This window comes from Argentina silus (genome assembly GCF_951799395.1).
Source record: "Argentina silus genome assembly, chromosome: 18".
In the NCBI taxonomy this organism is placed as follows: Eukaryota; Metazoa; Chordata; class Actinopteri; order Argentiniformes; family Argentinidae; genus Argentina; species Argentina silus.
In genome coordinates, this window is record NC_139672.1 from 17,967,286 (window position 1) to 17,979,754 (window position 12,469).

General features: G+C 52.5%; 1 protein-coding gene across 4 annotated transcripts; it reads left to right on the forward strand.

Moving 5' to 3' along the window:
• The first annotated feature begins 316 nt into the window (after positions 1-316).
• On the forward strand, positions 317-10,921 carry mtif2 (mitochondrial translational initiation factor 2). 4 transcript variants are annotated; one of them, XM_083690161.1, is made up of 15 exons: positions 659-676; positions 1,181-1,248; positions 1,381-1,546; positions 1,815-1,929; positions 3,939-4,110; positions 4,247-4,407; positions 4,601-4,777; positions 5,577-5,716; positions 5,885-6,009; positions 6,707-6,911; positions 7,129-7,381; positions 9,449-9,589; positions 9,951-10,115; positions 10,235-10,375; positions 10,606-10,921. In XM_083690161.1, the coding sequence occupies exons 3-15, from the start codon at positions 1,388-1,390 to the stop codon at positions 10,773-10,775; spliced, it is 2,124 nt and encodes a 707-aa protein (XP_083546287.1). In that variant the 5' UTR covers positions 659-676; positions 1,181-1,248; positions 1,381-1,387; the 3' UTR covers positions 10,776-10,921. The 4 variants fall into 4 exon arrangements, with proteins under 4 accessions (XP_083546289.1, XP_083546286.1, XP_083546288.1 ...); XM_083690163.1 differs by lacking the exons at positions 659-676; positions 1,181-1,248 and adding an exon at positions 317-604 and having other exon boundaries at positions 7,132-7,381; XM_083690160.1 differs by lacking the exons at positions 659-676; positions 1,181-1,248 and adding an exon at positions 318-604.
• Positions 10,922-12,469: the final 1,548 nt, after the last annotated feature.

Below are 12,469 nucleotides of genomic sequence, written 5' to 3' on the forward strand. Positions count from 1 at the left end.
TAGTTTATTCAATGTTTATAGACACCGAGGCATGAAGTCCAGATGTCCATGGTGAGGAGACGTTCATCTGTACTCATGACTGTGGTCACAGGTCCTATGGCTGCTTACTGGATGCTGAAGTAGAAATGTGAATCATGAGGAAGAAAATAAACAGAATGGTTGAAAACGTTTTCATGTCATGTATTTATCACTGATCTACAATACACACGCGCACACACACACACACACACACACACACACACACACACACACACACACACACACACACACACACACACACACCTGTCCACTTCATTCCCTGTTCATCTGTCCGTGTCTGAAGTTTAGGACCGGGTTAGATCTGTCCAAATGCATTATGGGTAGGTGTCATGGCGGCGCCCGGACCGGGATGAGCTGAGACGGAACACACACACCACGGTGGGAAACCTTCACTTAACACACTCACGGCTGGCCTTGTTGTGGATAAGTCAGTGGGTTAGTTAGTTAGTTAGTTAGTTAGTTAGTTGTGCACTGCTGTGCTCCACCAGTGACGAGGCTGTCGGGTCGCTGTGAAAACGGAGCCGGTTGGAGGTGATGATGACCGAGGCTGACAGACAGTGACCGGGTTCGTGAATCCGTCATTTCTTCACTTTAATGAGGAGAGTTTTAATGAGCTTCGTCCGTCTGCGGTCACAAGGTAGAAATAGAGACAGTGGGTGTGAATCCGTCGCGTCGGTCGGTGTTCGTACGGTCTGACCCCCGGCGGCCTCCGTCGAGATCTCGTCTCAAATCCCGTTCAGCTGAGCTAGACTTTGACTGACTAACCCTAACCCTAATCCTAACCCTAACCCTAACCCTAATCCTAACCCTAACCCTAACCCGTTAGATGACATATCGTCTCTGCTCCCGTTGGTTAACGGACGGAAGCCGCTACCGGATCACACTTCAAATCAAAGACATCAAAGTTGATTTCTCACATTTAACCCTAACCCTGACTCTAACCCCTAACCCCAGCCTGACTCTAACCCAAACCTAACCCCTAACCCTACATTTAATAGAAACATAGACAATGCAATGAAATGCTTAGGGCAAGCTAGCTTCTCAACAATGCAGCAAACAGCAATCAACAACAGTACAATATAATAATAATAATAATAATAATAATAATAATAAAAACAATAACAGTAATATTGGGCCACAGATGAACAACTGGACCTGGAGGGAATTCCACAACCTTGGTTGCTATAGCGACTGAGGCAGAGCCTGCAGGTGACGTCACAGCACTGACCTGGCTAAGTCACATGGTGCCTTCACCTGGGCAGCATGTGTGGAACTTCAGCTCTGTTAAACGCTGCCTAACCCTAACCCTAACCATGGTAACCATGGCCGTTCTGTTTCCAGCTCAGAGATGAAGCGGATGACGTCTCTGCTGTGGAGTTGGAGGCTGGGGACCCATCCTGACCTGACCCTGGTTGCCTTCGCCAACCACCTCCACATCCCTGCCTCTGCTAGGAACCCCACCCCTCTGCCACTGCCCCTCCAGGCCAGGTCCCTGGCTACCAAGCAGGTGAGAGCCAAGCAGCCCTGGTCCTGACCAGACATGTCCACACAGCCCTGACCAGACATGTCCACACAGCCCTGACCAGACATGTCCACACAGCCCTGACCAGACATGTCCACACAGCCCTGACCAGACATGTCCACACAGCCCTGACCAGACATGTCCACACAGCCCTGACCAGACTGTGGTCCTCAGACATGACCAGACTGTGGTCCTCAGACATGACCAGACTGTGTGGTCCTCAGACCTGACCAGACTGTGTGGTTATTTGCAGGCCAAAGGCCCCAGGAAGGTTCACAAGGTCAAACCAAAACAAGACAAACAGGAAGTGGAGATTAAGCAGCGAATGACGGTGTCCGCCCTGGCCCAGGCAATGAACAGAGAGTCTGGTAAGAACCTGAACCCTGCTAGGGCAGAGACAACCCTAACCCTAACCCAACCCTGCTAGGGCAGAGACAACCCTAACCCTAACCAACCCTGCTAGGGCAGAGACAACCCTAACCCAACCCTGCTAGGGCAGAGACAACCCTAACCCTAACCCAACCCTGCTAGGGCAGAGACAACCCTAACCCTAACCAACCCTGCTAGGGCAGAGACAACCCTAACCCTAACCAACCCTGCTAGGGCAGAGACAACCCTAACCCTAACCCAACCCTGCTAGGGCAGAGACAACCCTAACCCTAACCCAACCCTGCTAGGGCAGAGACAACCCTAACCCTAACCCAACCCTGCTAGGGCAGAGACAACCCTAACCCTAACCCAACCCTACTAGGGCAGAGACAACCCTAACCCTAACCAACCCTGCTAGGGCAGAGACAACCCTAACCCAACCCTGCTAGGGCAGAGACAACCCTAACCCAACCCTGCTAGGGCAGAGACAACCCTAACCCTAACCCAACCCTGCTAGGGCAGAGACAACCCTAACCCTAACCCAACCCTGCTAGGGCAGAGACAACCCTAACCCTAACCCAACCCTGCTAGGGCAGAGACAACCCTAACCCTAACCAACCCTGCTAGGGCAGAGACAACCCTAACCCTAACCCAACCCTGCTAGGGCAGAGACAACCCTAACCCTAACCCAACCCTGCTAGGGCAGAGACAACCCTAACCCTAACCCAACCCTGCTAGGGCAGAGACAACCCTAACCCTAACCAACCCTGCTAGGGCAGAGACAACCCTAACCCTAACCCAACCCTGCTAGGGCAGAGACAACCCTAACCCTAACCCAACCCTGCTAGGGCAGAGACAACCCTAACCCTAACCAACCCTGCTAGGGCAGAGACAACCCTAACCCTAACCCAACCCTGCTAGGGCAGAGACAACCCTAACCCTAACCAACCCTGCTAGGGCAGAGACAACCCTAACCCTAACCAACCCTGCTAGGGCAGAGACAACCCTAACCCTAACCCAACCCTGCTAGGGCAGAGACAACCCTAACCCTAACCCAACCCTGCTAGGGCAGAGACAACCCTAACCCTAACCAACCCTGCTAGGGCAGAGACAACCCTAACCCTAACCCAACCCTGCTAGGGCAGAGACAACCCTAACCCTAACCAACCCTGCTAGGGCAGAGACAACCCTAACCCTAACCAACCCTGCTAGGGCAGAGACAACCCTAACCCTAACCCAACCCTGCTAGGGCAGAGACAACCCTAACCCTAACCAACCCTGCTAGGGCAGAGACAACCCTAACCCTAACCCAACCCTGCTAGGGCAGAGACAACCCTAACCCTAACCCAACCCTACTAGGGCAGAGACAACCCTAACCCAACCCTGCTAGGGCAGAGACAACCCTAACCCAACCCTGCTAGGGCAGAGACAACCCTAACCCAACCCTGCTAGGGCAGAGACAACCCTAACCCAACCCTGCTAGGGCAGAGACAACCCTAACCCTAACCCAACCCTGCTAGGGCAGAGACAACCCTAACCCTAACCCAACCCTGCTAGGGCAGAGACAACCCTAACCCTAACCCAACCCTGCTAGGGCAGAGACAACCCTAACCCTAACCAACCCTGCTAGGGCAGAGACAACCCTAACCCTAACCCAACCCTGCTAGGGCAGAGACAACCCTAACCCTAACCCAACCCTGCTAGGGCAGAGACAACCCTAACCCTAACCCAACCCTGCTAGGGCAGAGACAACCCTAACCCTAACCAACCCTGCTAGGGCAGAGACAACCCTAACCCAACCCTGCTAGGGCAGAGACAACCCTAACCCTAACGGCCCCTCTGGAAAGTCCTCTAATCTGTCTTCATTCTAGGGTAACAATTTCCTATAACCAAATCCTTAAAGTCACCAGAAATCAGCATCTAAAAGCTTCTGTTAAAAAAACTAATCTTTCTGGGGGGCATGCCATCTCGACCTCTGTGTTCCATAGATGATGTCTGTGTTCCATAGATCATGTTTTGGAGGCGCTGTTGAACACGTCGGTGGACGTGGAGCTTCTGGAGGCGGACTCGGTTCTGGAGGAGCAGTGGATCAAAGAGGTGGTGAAGAGGTCCGGTATGAAGTTCAGGTGGGCCAAGCTGGCCGAGACGAAGGAGAGGGAGAACAAAGATGTCTACAGGAGGTAGATATGACCTCTGACCCTGATGTTATGCCTGTCCTGACCTCTGACCCTGATATTATACCTCTGACCCCTGACCCTGATGTTATACCTCTGACCCCTGACCCTGATGTTATACCTCTGACCCTGCTCCCTCCAGACCCCCAGCGGAGCCCTCTGGCCTGGTTAGTCGCCCCCCGGTGGTCACCATCATGGGCCACGTGGACCACGGGAAGACCACCCTGCTGGACAGCCTGAGGAGGAGCCAGGTGGCTGCTTCTGAGGCTGGGGGAATCACCCAGCACATAGGAGCCTTCCTGGGTAACTACCCCTGACCTTTAACCCCTGACCCCTAACATCACCCAGCACATAGGAGCCTAGTGTCCCCTGACGTGTGTGTGTGTGTGTGTGTGTGTGTGTGTGTGTGTGTGTGTGTGTGTGTGTGTGTGTGTGTGTGTGTGTGTGTGTGTGTGTGTGTGTGTGTGTGTGTGTGTGTGTGTGTGTGTGTGTGTAGTGGAGCTGCCGTCTGGGGAGCGGATCACGTTCCTGGACACGCCGGGTCACGCTGCCTTCTCCTCCATCAGAGCCCGTGGCGCCCTCGCCACTGACATCATCGTCCTGGTCGTCGCTGCTGACGATGGAGTCATGAAGCAGACCGTGGAATCCATCCAGCACGCCAAGAACGCCAATGGTACCGTAATCTATCTAATATATACACCAAGAACGCCAACGGTACTCTACTGTTAGATTAAGGTGTACCCCCTCCTCCGCACCCTCCACTGGTGCTCACCTACCGGGCGGCAAAGGGAACAGCCCCTCCCTACTTGCAGGCAATGGTCAGCCCCCAAACCCCGCCTGCCCGATCACTCCGTTCTTCCACCTGGGCTGCCCGCCTGGCACCGCCGCCTCTACGTGGATGCAGCGGCCGCTCCACTCAGTCACGGCTTTTCACTGTCCTGGGGCCCTGCTGGTGGGAGGAGCTTCCCACTGCTGTCATGACTGCAGAGTCACTACCAATCTCCCGCCGTAGATTGAAAACCCATCTCCTCAGGCTACATCTTAACAGTCCCTCCTAAAGACCTCTTCACCCTCACTACCCCCCCTGTACTAACCCTAACCCTAACCCTAGAGACCTCTTCACCCCCACTTCCCCCCTGTACAAGTTCTCTCCTGTTAATAAATAATTTAAAAAAATAAAAAAATGCTTTCTGGCATTACGACTGCCTATGGCCCTAACCCTGGTGTGAGCATTGATTACTTTATCTTATGATGACTGTTGGATAGATGATTCACTTACTTAAACAAATGGATTTGTTGTAAGTCGCTTTGGATAAAGACGTCTGTAAATGTCATAAATGTAAAATCCCTGGACTGAAGCCATCTTCACTTGTTGTTTGTTTTGATGTATTTTTGCCTAAAATCTTATCATCAGGACATGTAATGCATGTTCAATTGGATTTAAATCTCAAGGGGTGTGTGTGTGTGTGCAGTGCCCATCATCGTAGCGGTGAATAAGTGTGATAAGCCTCAGGCGGACCCTGAGCGTGTGAAGCAGGAGCTGCTGAGTCATGGTGTGGTGTGTGAGGCGTACGGAGGCGATGTCCAGGCCATCCACGTGTCTGCACTCAAGGTACATCATATAGACATGCTAGCCAATGCTAGCACTCAAGGTACATCATATAGACATGCTAGCCAATGCTAGCACTCAAGGTACATCATATAGACATGCTAGCCAATGCTAGCACTCAAGGTACATCATATAGACATGGTGTGTGTCTCCCTCCGCCTCCCCCTCCAGGGGGAGAATCTGGCTGAGCTGGCCGAGGCGACCGTGACGCTGGCCGAGGTTCTGGAGCTGAAGGCCGACGCCAGTGGACCAGTAGAAGCCACCATCATAGAGAGTCACACAGACAAGGGTCACGGGTGGGTCACACTACTACACACACTACTACTACACACTACACACTACTACTACACACTACTACAGACTACACACTACTACACACTACTACTACACACTACTACTATACTACTACACACTACTACTACTACACACTACTACTACACACTACTACTACTACTACACACTACACACTACTACTACACACTACACACTACTACTACTACTATACACTACTACTACACACTACTACTACTACTACTACTACCCTAACCCCTACACCGTCACTCCTACACCCTAACCCCTACACCCTAACCCCTGAGACTCTACACCCTACACCCTAACCCCTACACCCTAACCTCTACACCCTACACCCTAACCCCTACACCCTAACCTCTACACCCTACACCCTAACCTCTACACCCTAACCTCTACACCCTAACCCCTAACCCCTACACCCTCACCCCTACACCCTACACCCCTAGACTCTACACCCTAACCCCTACGCCCTACACCCTAACCCCTACACCCTACACCCCTAGACTCTACACCCTAACCCCTACACCCTAACCCCCTAGACTCTACACCCTAACCCCTACACCCTACACCCCTAGACTCTACACCCTAACCCCTACACCCTAACCCCCTAACCCCTACACCCCTACACCCTAACCCCTACATCCTTGTGCTCTCCAATGTTCTCCCCATGGCGTTTTTCAGGCCGATCTCCACGGCGATTGTGCAGCGCGGCACTCTGAGGAAGGGCTGTACTCTGGTGGCGGGCAGGACGTGGGCCAAGGTCCGCTTCCTGTTTGATGAGAAGAAGGCGAGCGTGCGGGAGGCGGGGCCTAGCCGGGCGGTGCAGGTGGTCGGCTGGAGGGAGCTGCCCTCTGCTGGGGAGGAGGTCCTAGAGGTGGAGAATGAGGTAAACACCATGTTATACCTGTGTGTGTGTGTGTGTGTGTGTGTGAGAGATGATTTTATTTTATTTTTTTAAACTGAATCATTTAGTTTCCCTTAACCTTCATCATAGTTATTGTTCCACATCACAACACCCCCCCCCCCCCCGTCTGTCTGTCTGTCTGCCTGTCCGTCCGTCCGTCCGTCTGTGTGTGTGTGTGTGTGTGTGTGTGTCTCTGCAGCAGAGGGCTCGGGAGGTAGTGGAGTGGCGTGTGTACGAGGAGGCGCAGGGGAAGCAGAGGGAGGAGAGGGAGGTGATTGAGGAGCAGCAGCGGCAGCACCAGGAGGGCTACCGGCAGGAGCGGGAGGGCCTGGCCCACCTCAGCTGGAGGCAGAGGAAGGCAGCTCTCTACCGGGCCAACAGGCAGACCATGGCCATGAGGCCCAGTGAAAAGCTACTGACCCGGGAACTGTCTCTGCCTCTCATCGTCAAAGGTACCCCCCGCGCCCTACCCCCGCGCCCTACCCCCCGCGCCCTACACCCCGCGCCCTAGCCCCCGCGCCCTAGCCCCCGCGCCCTAGCCCCCGCGCCCTAGCCCCCGCGCCCTAGCCCCCGCGCCCTAGCCCCCGCGCCCTAGCCCCCGCGCCCTACCCGCCGCGCCCTAGCCCCCGCGCCCCAGCCCCGCGCCCTAGCCCCCGCGCCCTAGCCCCCGCGCCCTAGCCCCCGCGCCCTAGCCCCCGCGCCCTACCCGCCGCGCCCTACCCGCCGCGCCCTAGCCCCCGCGCCCTACCCCCCGCGCCCTAGCCCCGCGCCCTACCCCCCGCGCCCTAGCCGCCGCGCCCTAGCCCCCGCGCCCTACCCGCCGCGCCCTAGCCCCGCGCCCTACCCGCCGCGCCCTAGCCCCCGCGCCCTAGCCCCCACGCCCTAGCCCCCACGCCCTAGCCGCCGCGCCCTAGCCCCCACGCCCTAGCCCCACGCCCTAGCCCCACGCCCTAGCCCCCACGCCCTAGCCCCTAATCATTTACATTTACATTTATGGCATTTAGCAGACGTCTTTATCCAAAGCGACTTACAACAAATACATTAGTTTAAGTAAGTGAATCATCTATCCAACAGTCATCATAAGATAAAGTAATCAATGCTCACACCAGGGTTAGGGTTAGTGTTAGGGTTAGGGTTAGTGTTAGGGTTAGGGTTAGATCCACAGGGTTAGGGTTAGATCCACAGGGCTAGGGTTAGGGTTAGATCCACAGGGCTAGGGTTAGGGTTAGATCTACAGGGTTAGGGTTAGGGTTAGATCCACAGGGTTAGGGTTAGGGTTAGATCCACAGGGTTAAGGTTAAGGTTAGATCCACAGGGTTAGGGTTAGATCCACAGGGCTAGGGTTAGGGTTAGATCCACAGGGTTGGGGTTAGGGTTAAGGTTAGATCCACAGGGTTAGGGTTAGATCCACAGGGCTAGGGTTAGGGTTAGATCCACAGGGCTAGGGTTAGGGTTAGATCCACAGGGCTAGGGTTAGGGTTAGATCCACAGGGTTAGGGTTAGATCCACAGGGCTAGGGTTAGGGTTAGATCCACAGGGCTAGGGTTAGGGTTAGATCCACAGGGCTAGGGTTAGGGTTAGATCCACAGGGTTAGGGTTAGATCCACAGGGCTAGGGTTAGGGTTAGATCCACAGGGCTAGGGTTAGGGTTAGATCCACAGGGCTAGGGTTAGGGTTAGATCCACAGGGTTAGGGTTAGATCCACAGGGTTGGGGTTAGATCCACAGGACCAGACCTCCACAGGGTTAGGGTTAGGGTTAGATCCACAGGGTTGGGGTTAGATCCACAGGACCAGACCTCCACAGGGTTAGGGTTAGGGTTAGATCCACAGGGTTAGGGTTAGGGTTAGATCCACAGGGTTAGGGTTAGGGTTAGATCCACAGGGTTAGGGTTAGGGTTAGATCCACAGGACCAGACCTCCACAGCTCGGAGTCGGACTCAGACTCAGGCTCGAGGTGCACGGACAGATGCTGCGGTTGCATTTTCTTGAATAACTTTTATGAATAACTTTAACAGTGGACTTTTATGAAAACTGTTAAATGCTCATAAGCAAAGTTTAAGCTAGCTATTTCCTGCTTTCTGGTATCTGGTGGAAATCTTTCAGTGAAGCTGCTGTTTTGCTTCGAAATGGTGTTTGATGTTTGCAACCTTACTGACCGCTACTGTTTGCAACCAGATTCAGGTAGAATGCAGCAAAACTGATCAATCCAATCTGCATTAAACAGGCTATTAAACAGTCGATTAAACAGTCTATTTTTGGTAAACTTTACGTTTCTTTTTAGCCGTTGCAATGAAGTTACTTATTTGTCTTATGCGTCTGTCTCACTTTTCGATTCACTGCGACCAACGTTTTTTGTGTAATGCTAATATTATGTGGTGCGCCAGGGAGGGGGGCCGGGAGGGGGGCCGGGAGGGGGGCTGGACTAGAGGGGAAACGCAGGGTGGAATTAAGAGGGAGCATTTCTTCTTTGATTGATTCCTGAAATTATGAATTATAATGAAGGTCTGTCTATCTCTAGGTGACGTGGATGGGTCAGTGGAAGCCATCTTGAACATCTTGGAGAGTTACGATGCTCAGGACCAGTGTCAGATGGAGGTCATCCACTTTGGCATTGGAGACGTGTCCGAGAACGACCTCAACATGGCGGAGACCTTCTCAGGTGAGGCACGCACGCACGCACGCAAACACACACACACACACTACTAGGAGAGGAGAGGTTAATACTGTGATTGATTGTTTTCTGTCTTTTATAGTAACAATGTTGTGTTCTACGTTCTTCAACGGGGTCAGGGGTCAGGATGTAGTCACCATGTTGGGTCAGGGGTCAGGATGTAGTCACCATGTTGGGTCAGGGGTCGGGTCGGGATGTAGTAACCATGTTGGGTCAGGGGTCAGGATGTAGTCACCATGTTGGGTCAGGGGTCAGGATGTAGTCACCATGTTGGGTCAGGGGTCGGGTCGGGATGTAGTAACCATGTTGGGTCAGGGGTCAGGATGTAGTAACCATGTTATGTCTCTAGGCACCATCTATGGCTTCAACGTTGGAGTGAACAAGCCCGTCCAGCACTTGGCAGCAAAGAGAGGCGTCTCCATCAAGCTGCACAATGTCATCTACAGACTGGTGGACGACCTGAAGGAAGAGCTCAGCAGCAAGCTGCCACCCACAGTCAGCGAGAATGTCATCGGTACGTCTGTGGGTCCACAGCTCAACTGTGAGGGTATTAATCCTAGTAGTAGTATTGTATCTAACCCCAGGAAAGTGTGGTATTTAATAATAGTATTATTATTGTTATTGGTACCCCAGGAGAGGCGTGCGTGCTGGCCGTGTTTGACGTGACTGTGGGGAAGAGGAAGGTGCCGGTGGCGGGCTGCAGGGTGCAGACGGGACATCTGGACCGCAGGAGGAAGTTCCGGATGCTCCGTGGTCAGGAGGTGCTGTGGGAAGGTAGGTCCTTCAGCTGGGTGGAGGTAGGTTCTTCAGCTGGGTGGAGGTAGGTCCTTCAGCTGGGTGGAGGTAGGTCCTTCAGCTGGGTGGAGGTAGTTTAAAGCCTTTCTCTGGATTATGTCCCATAGAGAGACAGAGTTAACCAACCTTAACCTCAACGTTAACCCCAACATCAACCCCAACCCCAACCTTAACCCCAACTCAGGCGTGTTCTCTGCTGCCCCCTGCAGGCTCCCTGACAGCGCTGAAGCACCATAGAGACGAGGTCCAGAAGGTGAAGACAGGGATGGAGTGCGGTCTCTCTGTGGACGCCGACGTCCTCTTCACACCCGGCGATGACATCATCTGCTACGAGGAAACAGAGACACCACAAACCATCTCCTGGGACCCAGGGTTTTAGGGCTTAGGACACGGACCCTCTGGGCTAAGGTTAGGACCAGAGTCTCTGGGTTGGACCTCACCTCAATATCTGTGGTTCCACATGTGTGGTTCTATTGTCGTAGAATTGAAGTTATAATACTTTGAAATAAAATACCGTTAACCAGAGTTGTTGATTCATTCAAAGACTTTATTCCCGCAGAATATGTAGCCGTTCAGGTTTACAAAGCTGACCCCATGATCTCCTCAGTCACCTGCCTTCATAGACTTCACACAGGTTAACGCCTTCAACGTATTTCTGTTTCCTGTCTACATACACCAATAACATTCAAGATCTATATTTCGTCATCAAGGTGTGCGCCGCACATCTGGCTGGCGCCCGTTCGTCTGATCAGGCCTTTCTGACACCCCGGCTGTTTTCAAAAGCCTTTTGTTCTGGCTGTTTATACCTTTGTTTATTACTTAATTACCCTAACTTTAATTACTCTATCCTGTTTTCTCCAGCTTTGATCCTTTGTTTTCTTCACCTATAGCAAACCCCTCAATCTGACTTTACCCCTCTTTACTGCCTTCTCCAAATGTTCTAGGACCATCTGTTTTCCTGTGACCTCTTCCCCTAGGTGTGGGATTACAAACCCTTATATTGTCTTTAAATTTACCATACTATCTGTGTTAGCTAGTGTTGCTGTCTAACATCTGGTAAAGACATTGTATGATAAATCACATCTATTTTAGGTTCCATAGAAGTTTTCAGTTTATTAATGTTCATTAATTCATTTGGAAGTATCAACAGTTGTATTGTCTGCACACACTTGATCTGTTAGAAATGTAAATGTACAATTAAAAAACAAATAAAGGAATTATTGGGAAGAGACAGTGTGATTCCTGTCGTCAGGAGGAGTGAAACCAGACCAGCAGGACGTGATGGTGAGAGATGTGGAGATCCATGGAGCCTCAGGGACGGGTTCTGCGGCTGCTCCAGAATTTCACTCTGTATTTATGACCTGGGGTGGCAGAGAGAGGGAAGGAGGGATGTTACAGAGAGGCAGGAGAGAGAGGGAAGGAGGGATGTTACAGAGAGGCTTTAGCTTAGCGGGCTAAGGCAGAGCCCCCTGGGATGGAACCCCACTGGTCACACAGACTTAGCACCTATTACAGAAGCAAGTAACCATAGTTACACTAGGAAGCTAGTCGTATGAAACATGACATTTATGTATTTGACATTTTAGTCTATGGTCTTATCCTGAGTTACATATAAGTGATTTCAACTAAAGACACAGACAGACAGACAGACAGACAGGCAGACAGAGAGAGAGAGACAGGCAGACAGACAGACAGAGACAGGCAGACAGACAGATACAGGCAGACAGACAGACAGGCAGACAGAGACAGGCAGACAGACAGACAGACAGAGACAGGCAGACAGACAGACAGACAGAGACAGGCAGACAGACAGACAGACAGAGACAGGCAGACAGACAGACAGAGACAGGCAGACAGACAGAGACAGGCAGACAGACAGACAGACAGAGACAGGCAGACAGACAGACAGACACAGGCAGACAGACAGACAGACAGAGACAGGCAGACAGACAGAGACAGGCAGACAGACAGACAGACAGACAGACAGACAGAGACAGGCAGACCCATTTGTTCTGAATGATTTAATGATGATGGTTAAATGAAGGTGACACAAACTAATGAACTAACAATAAA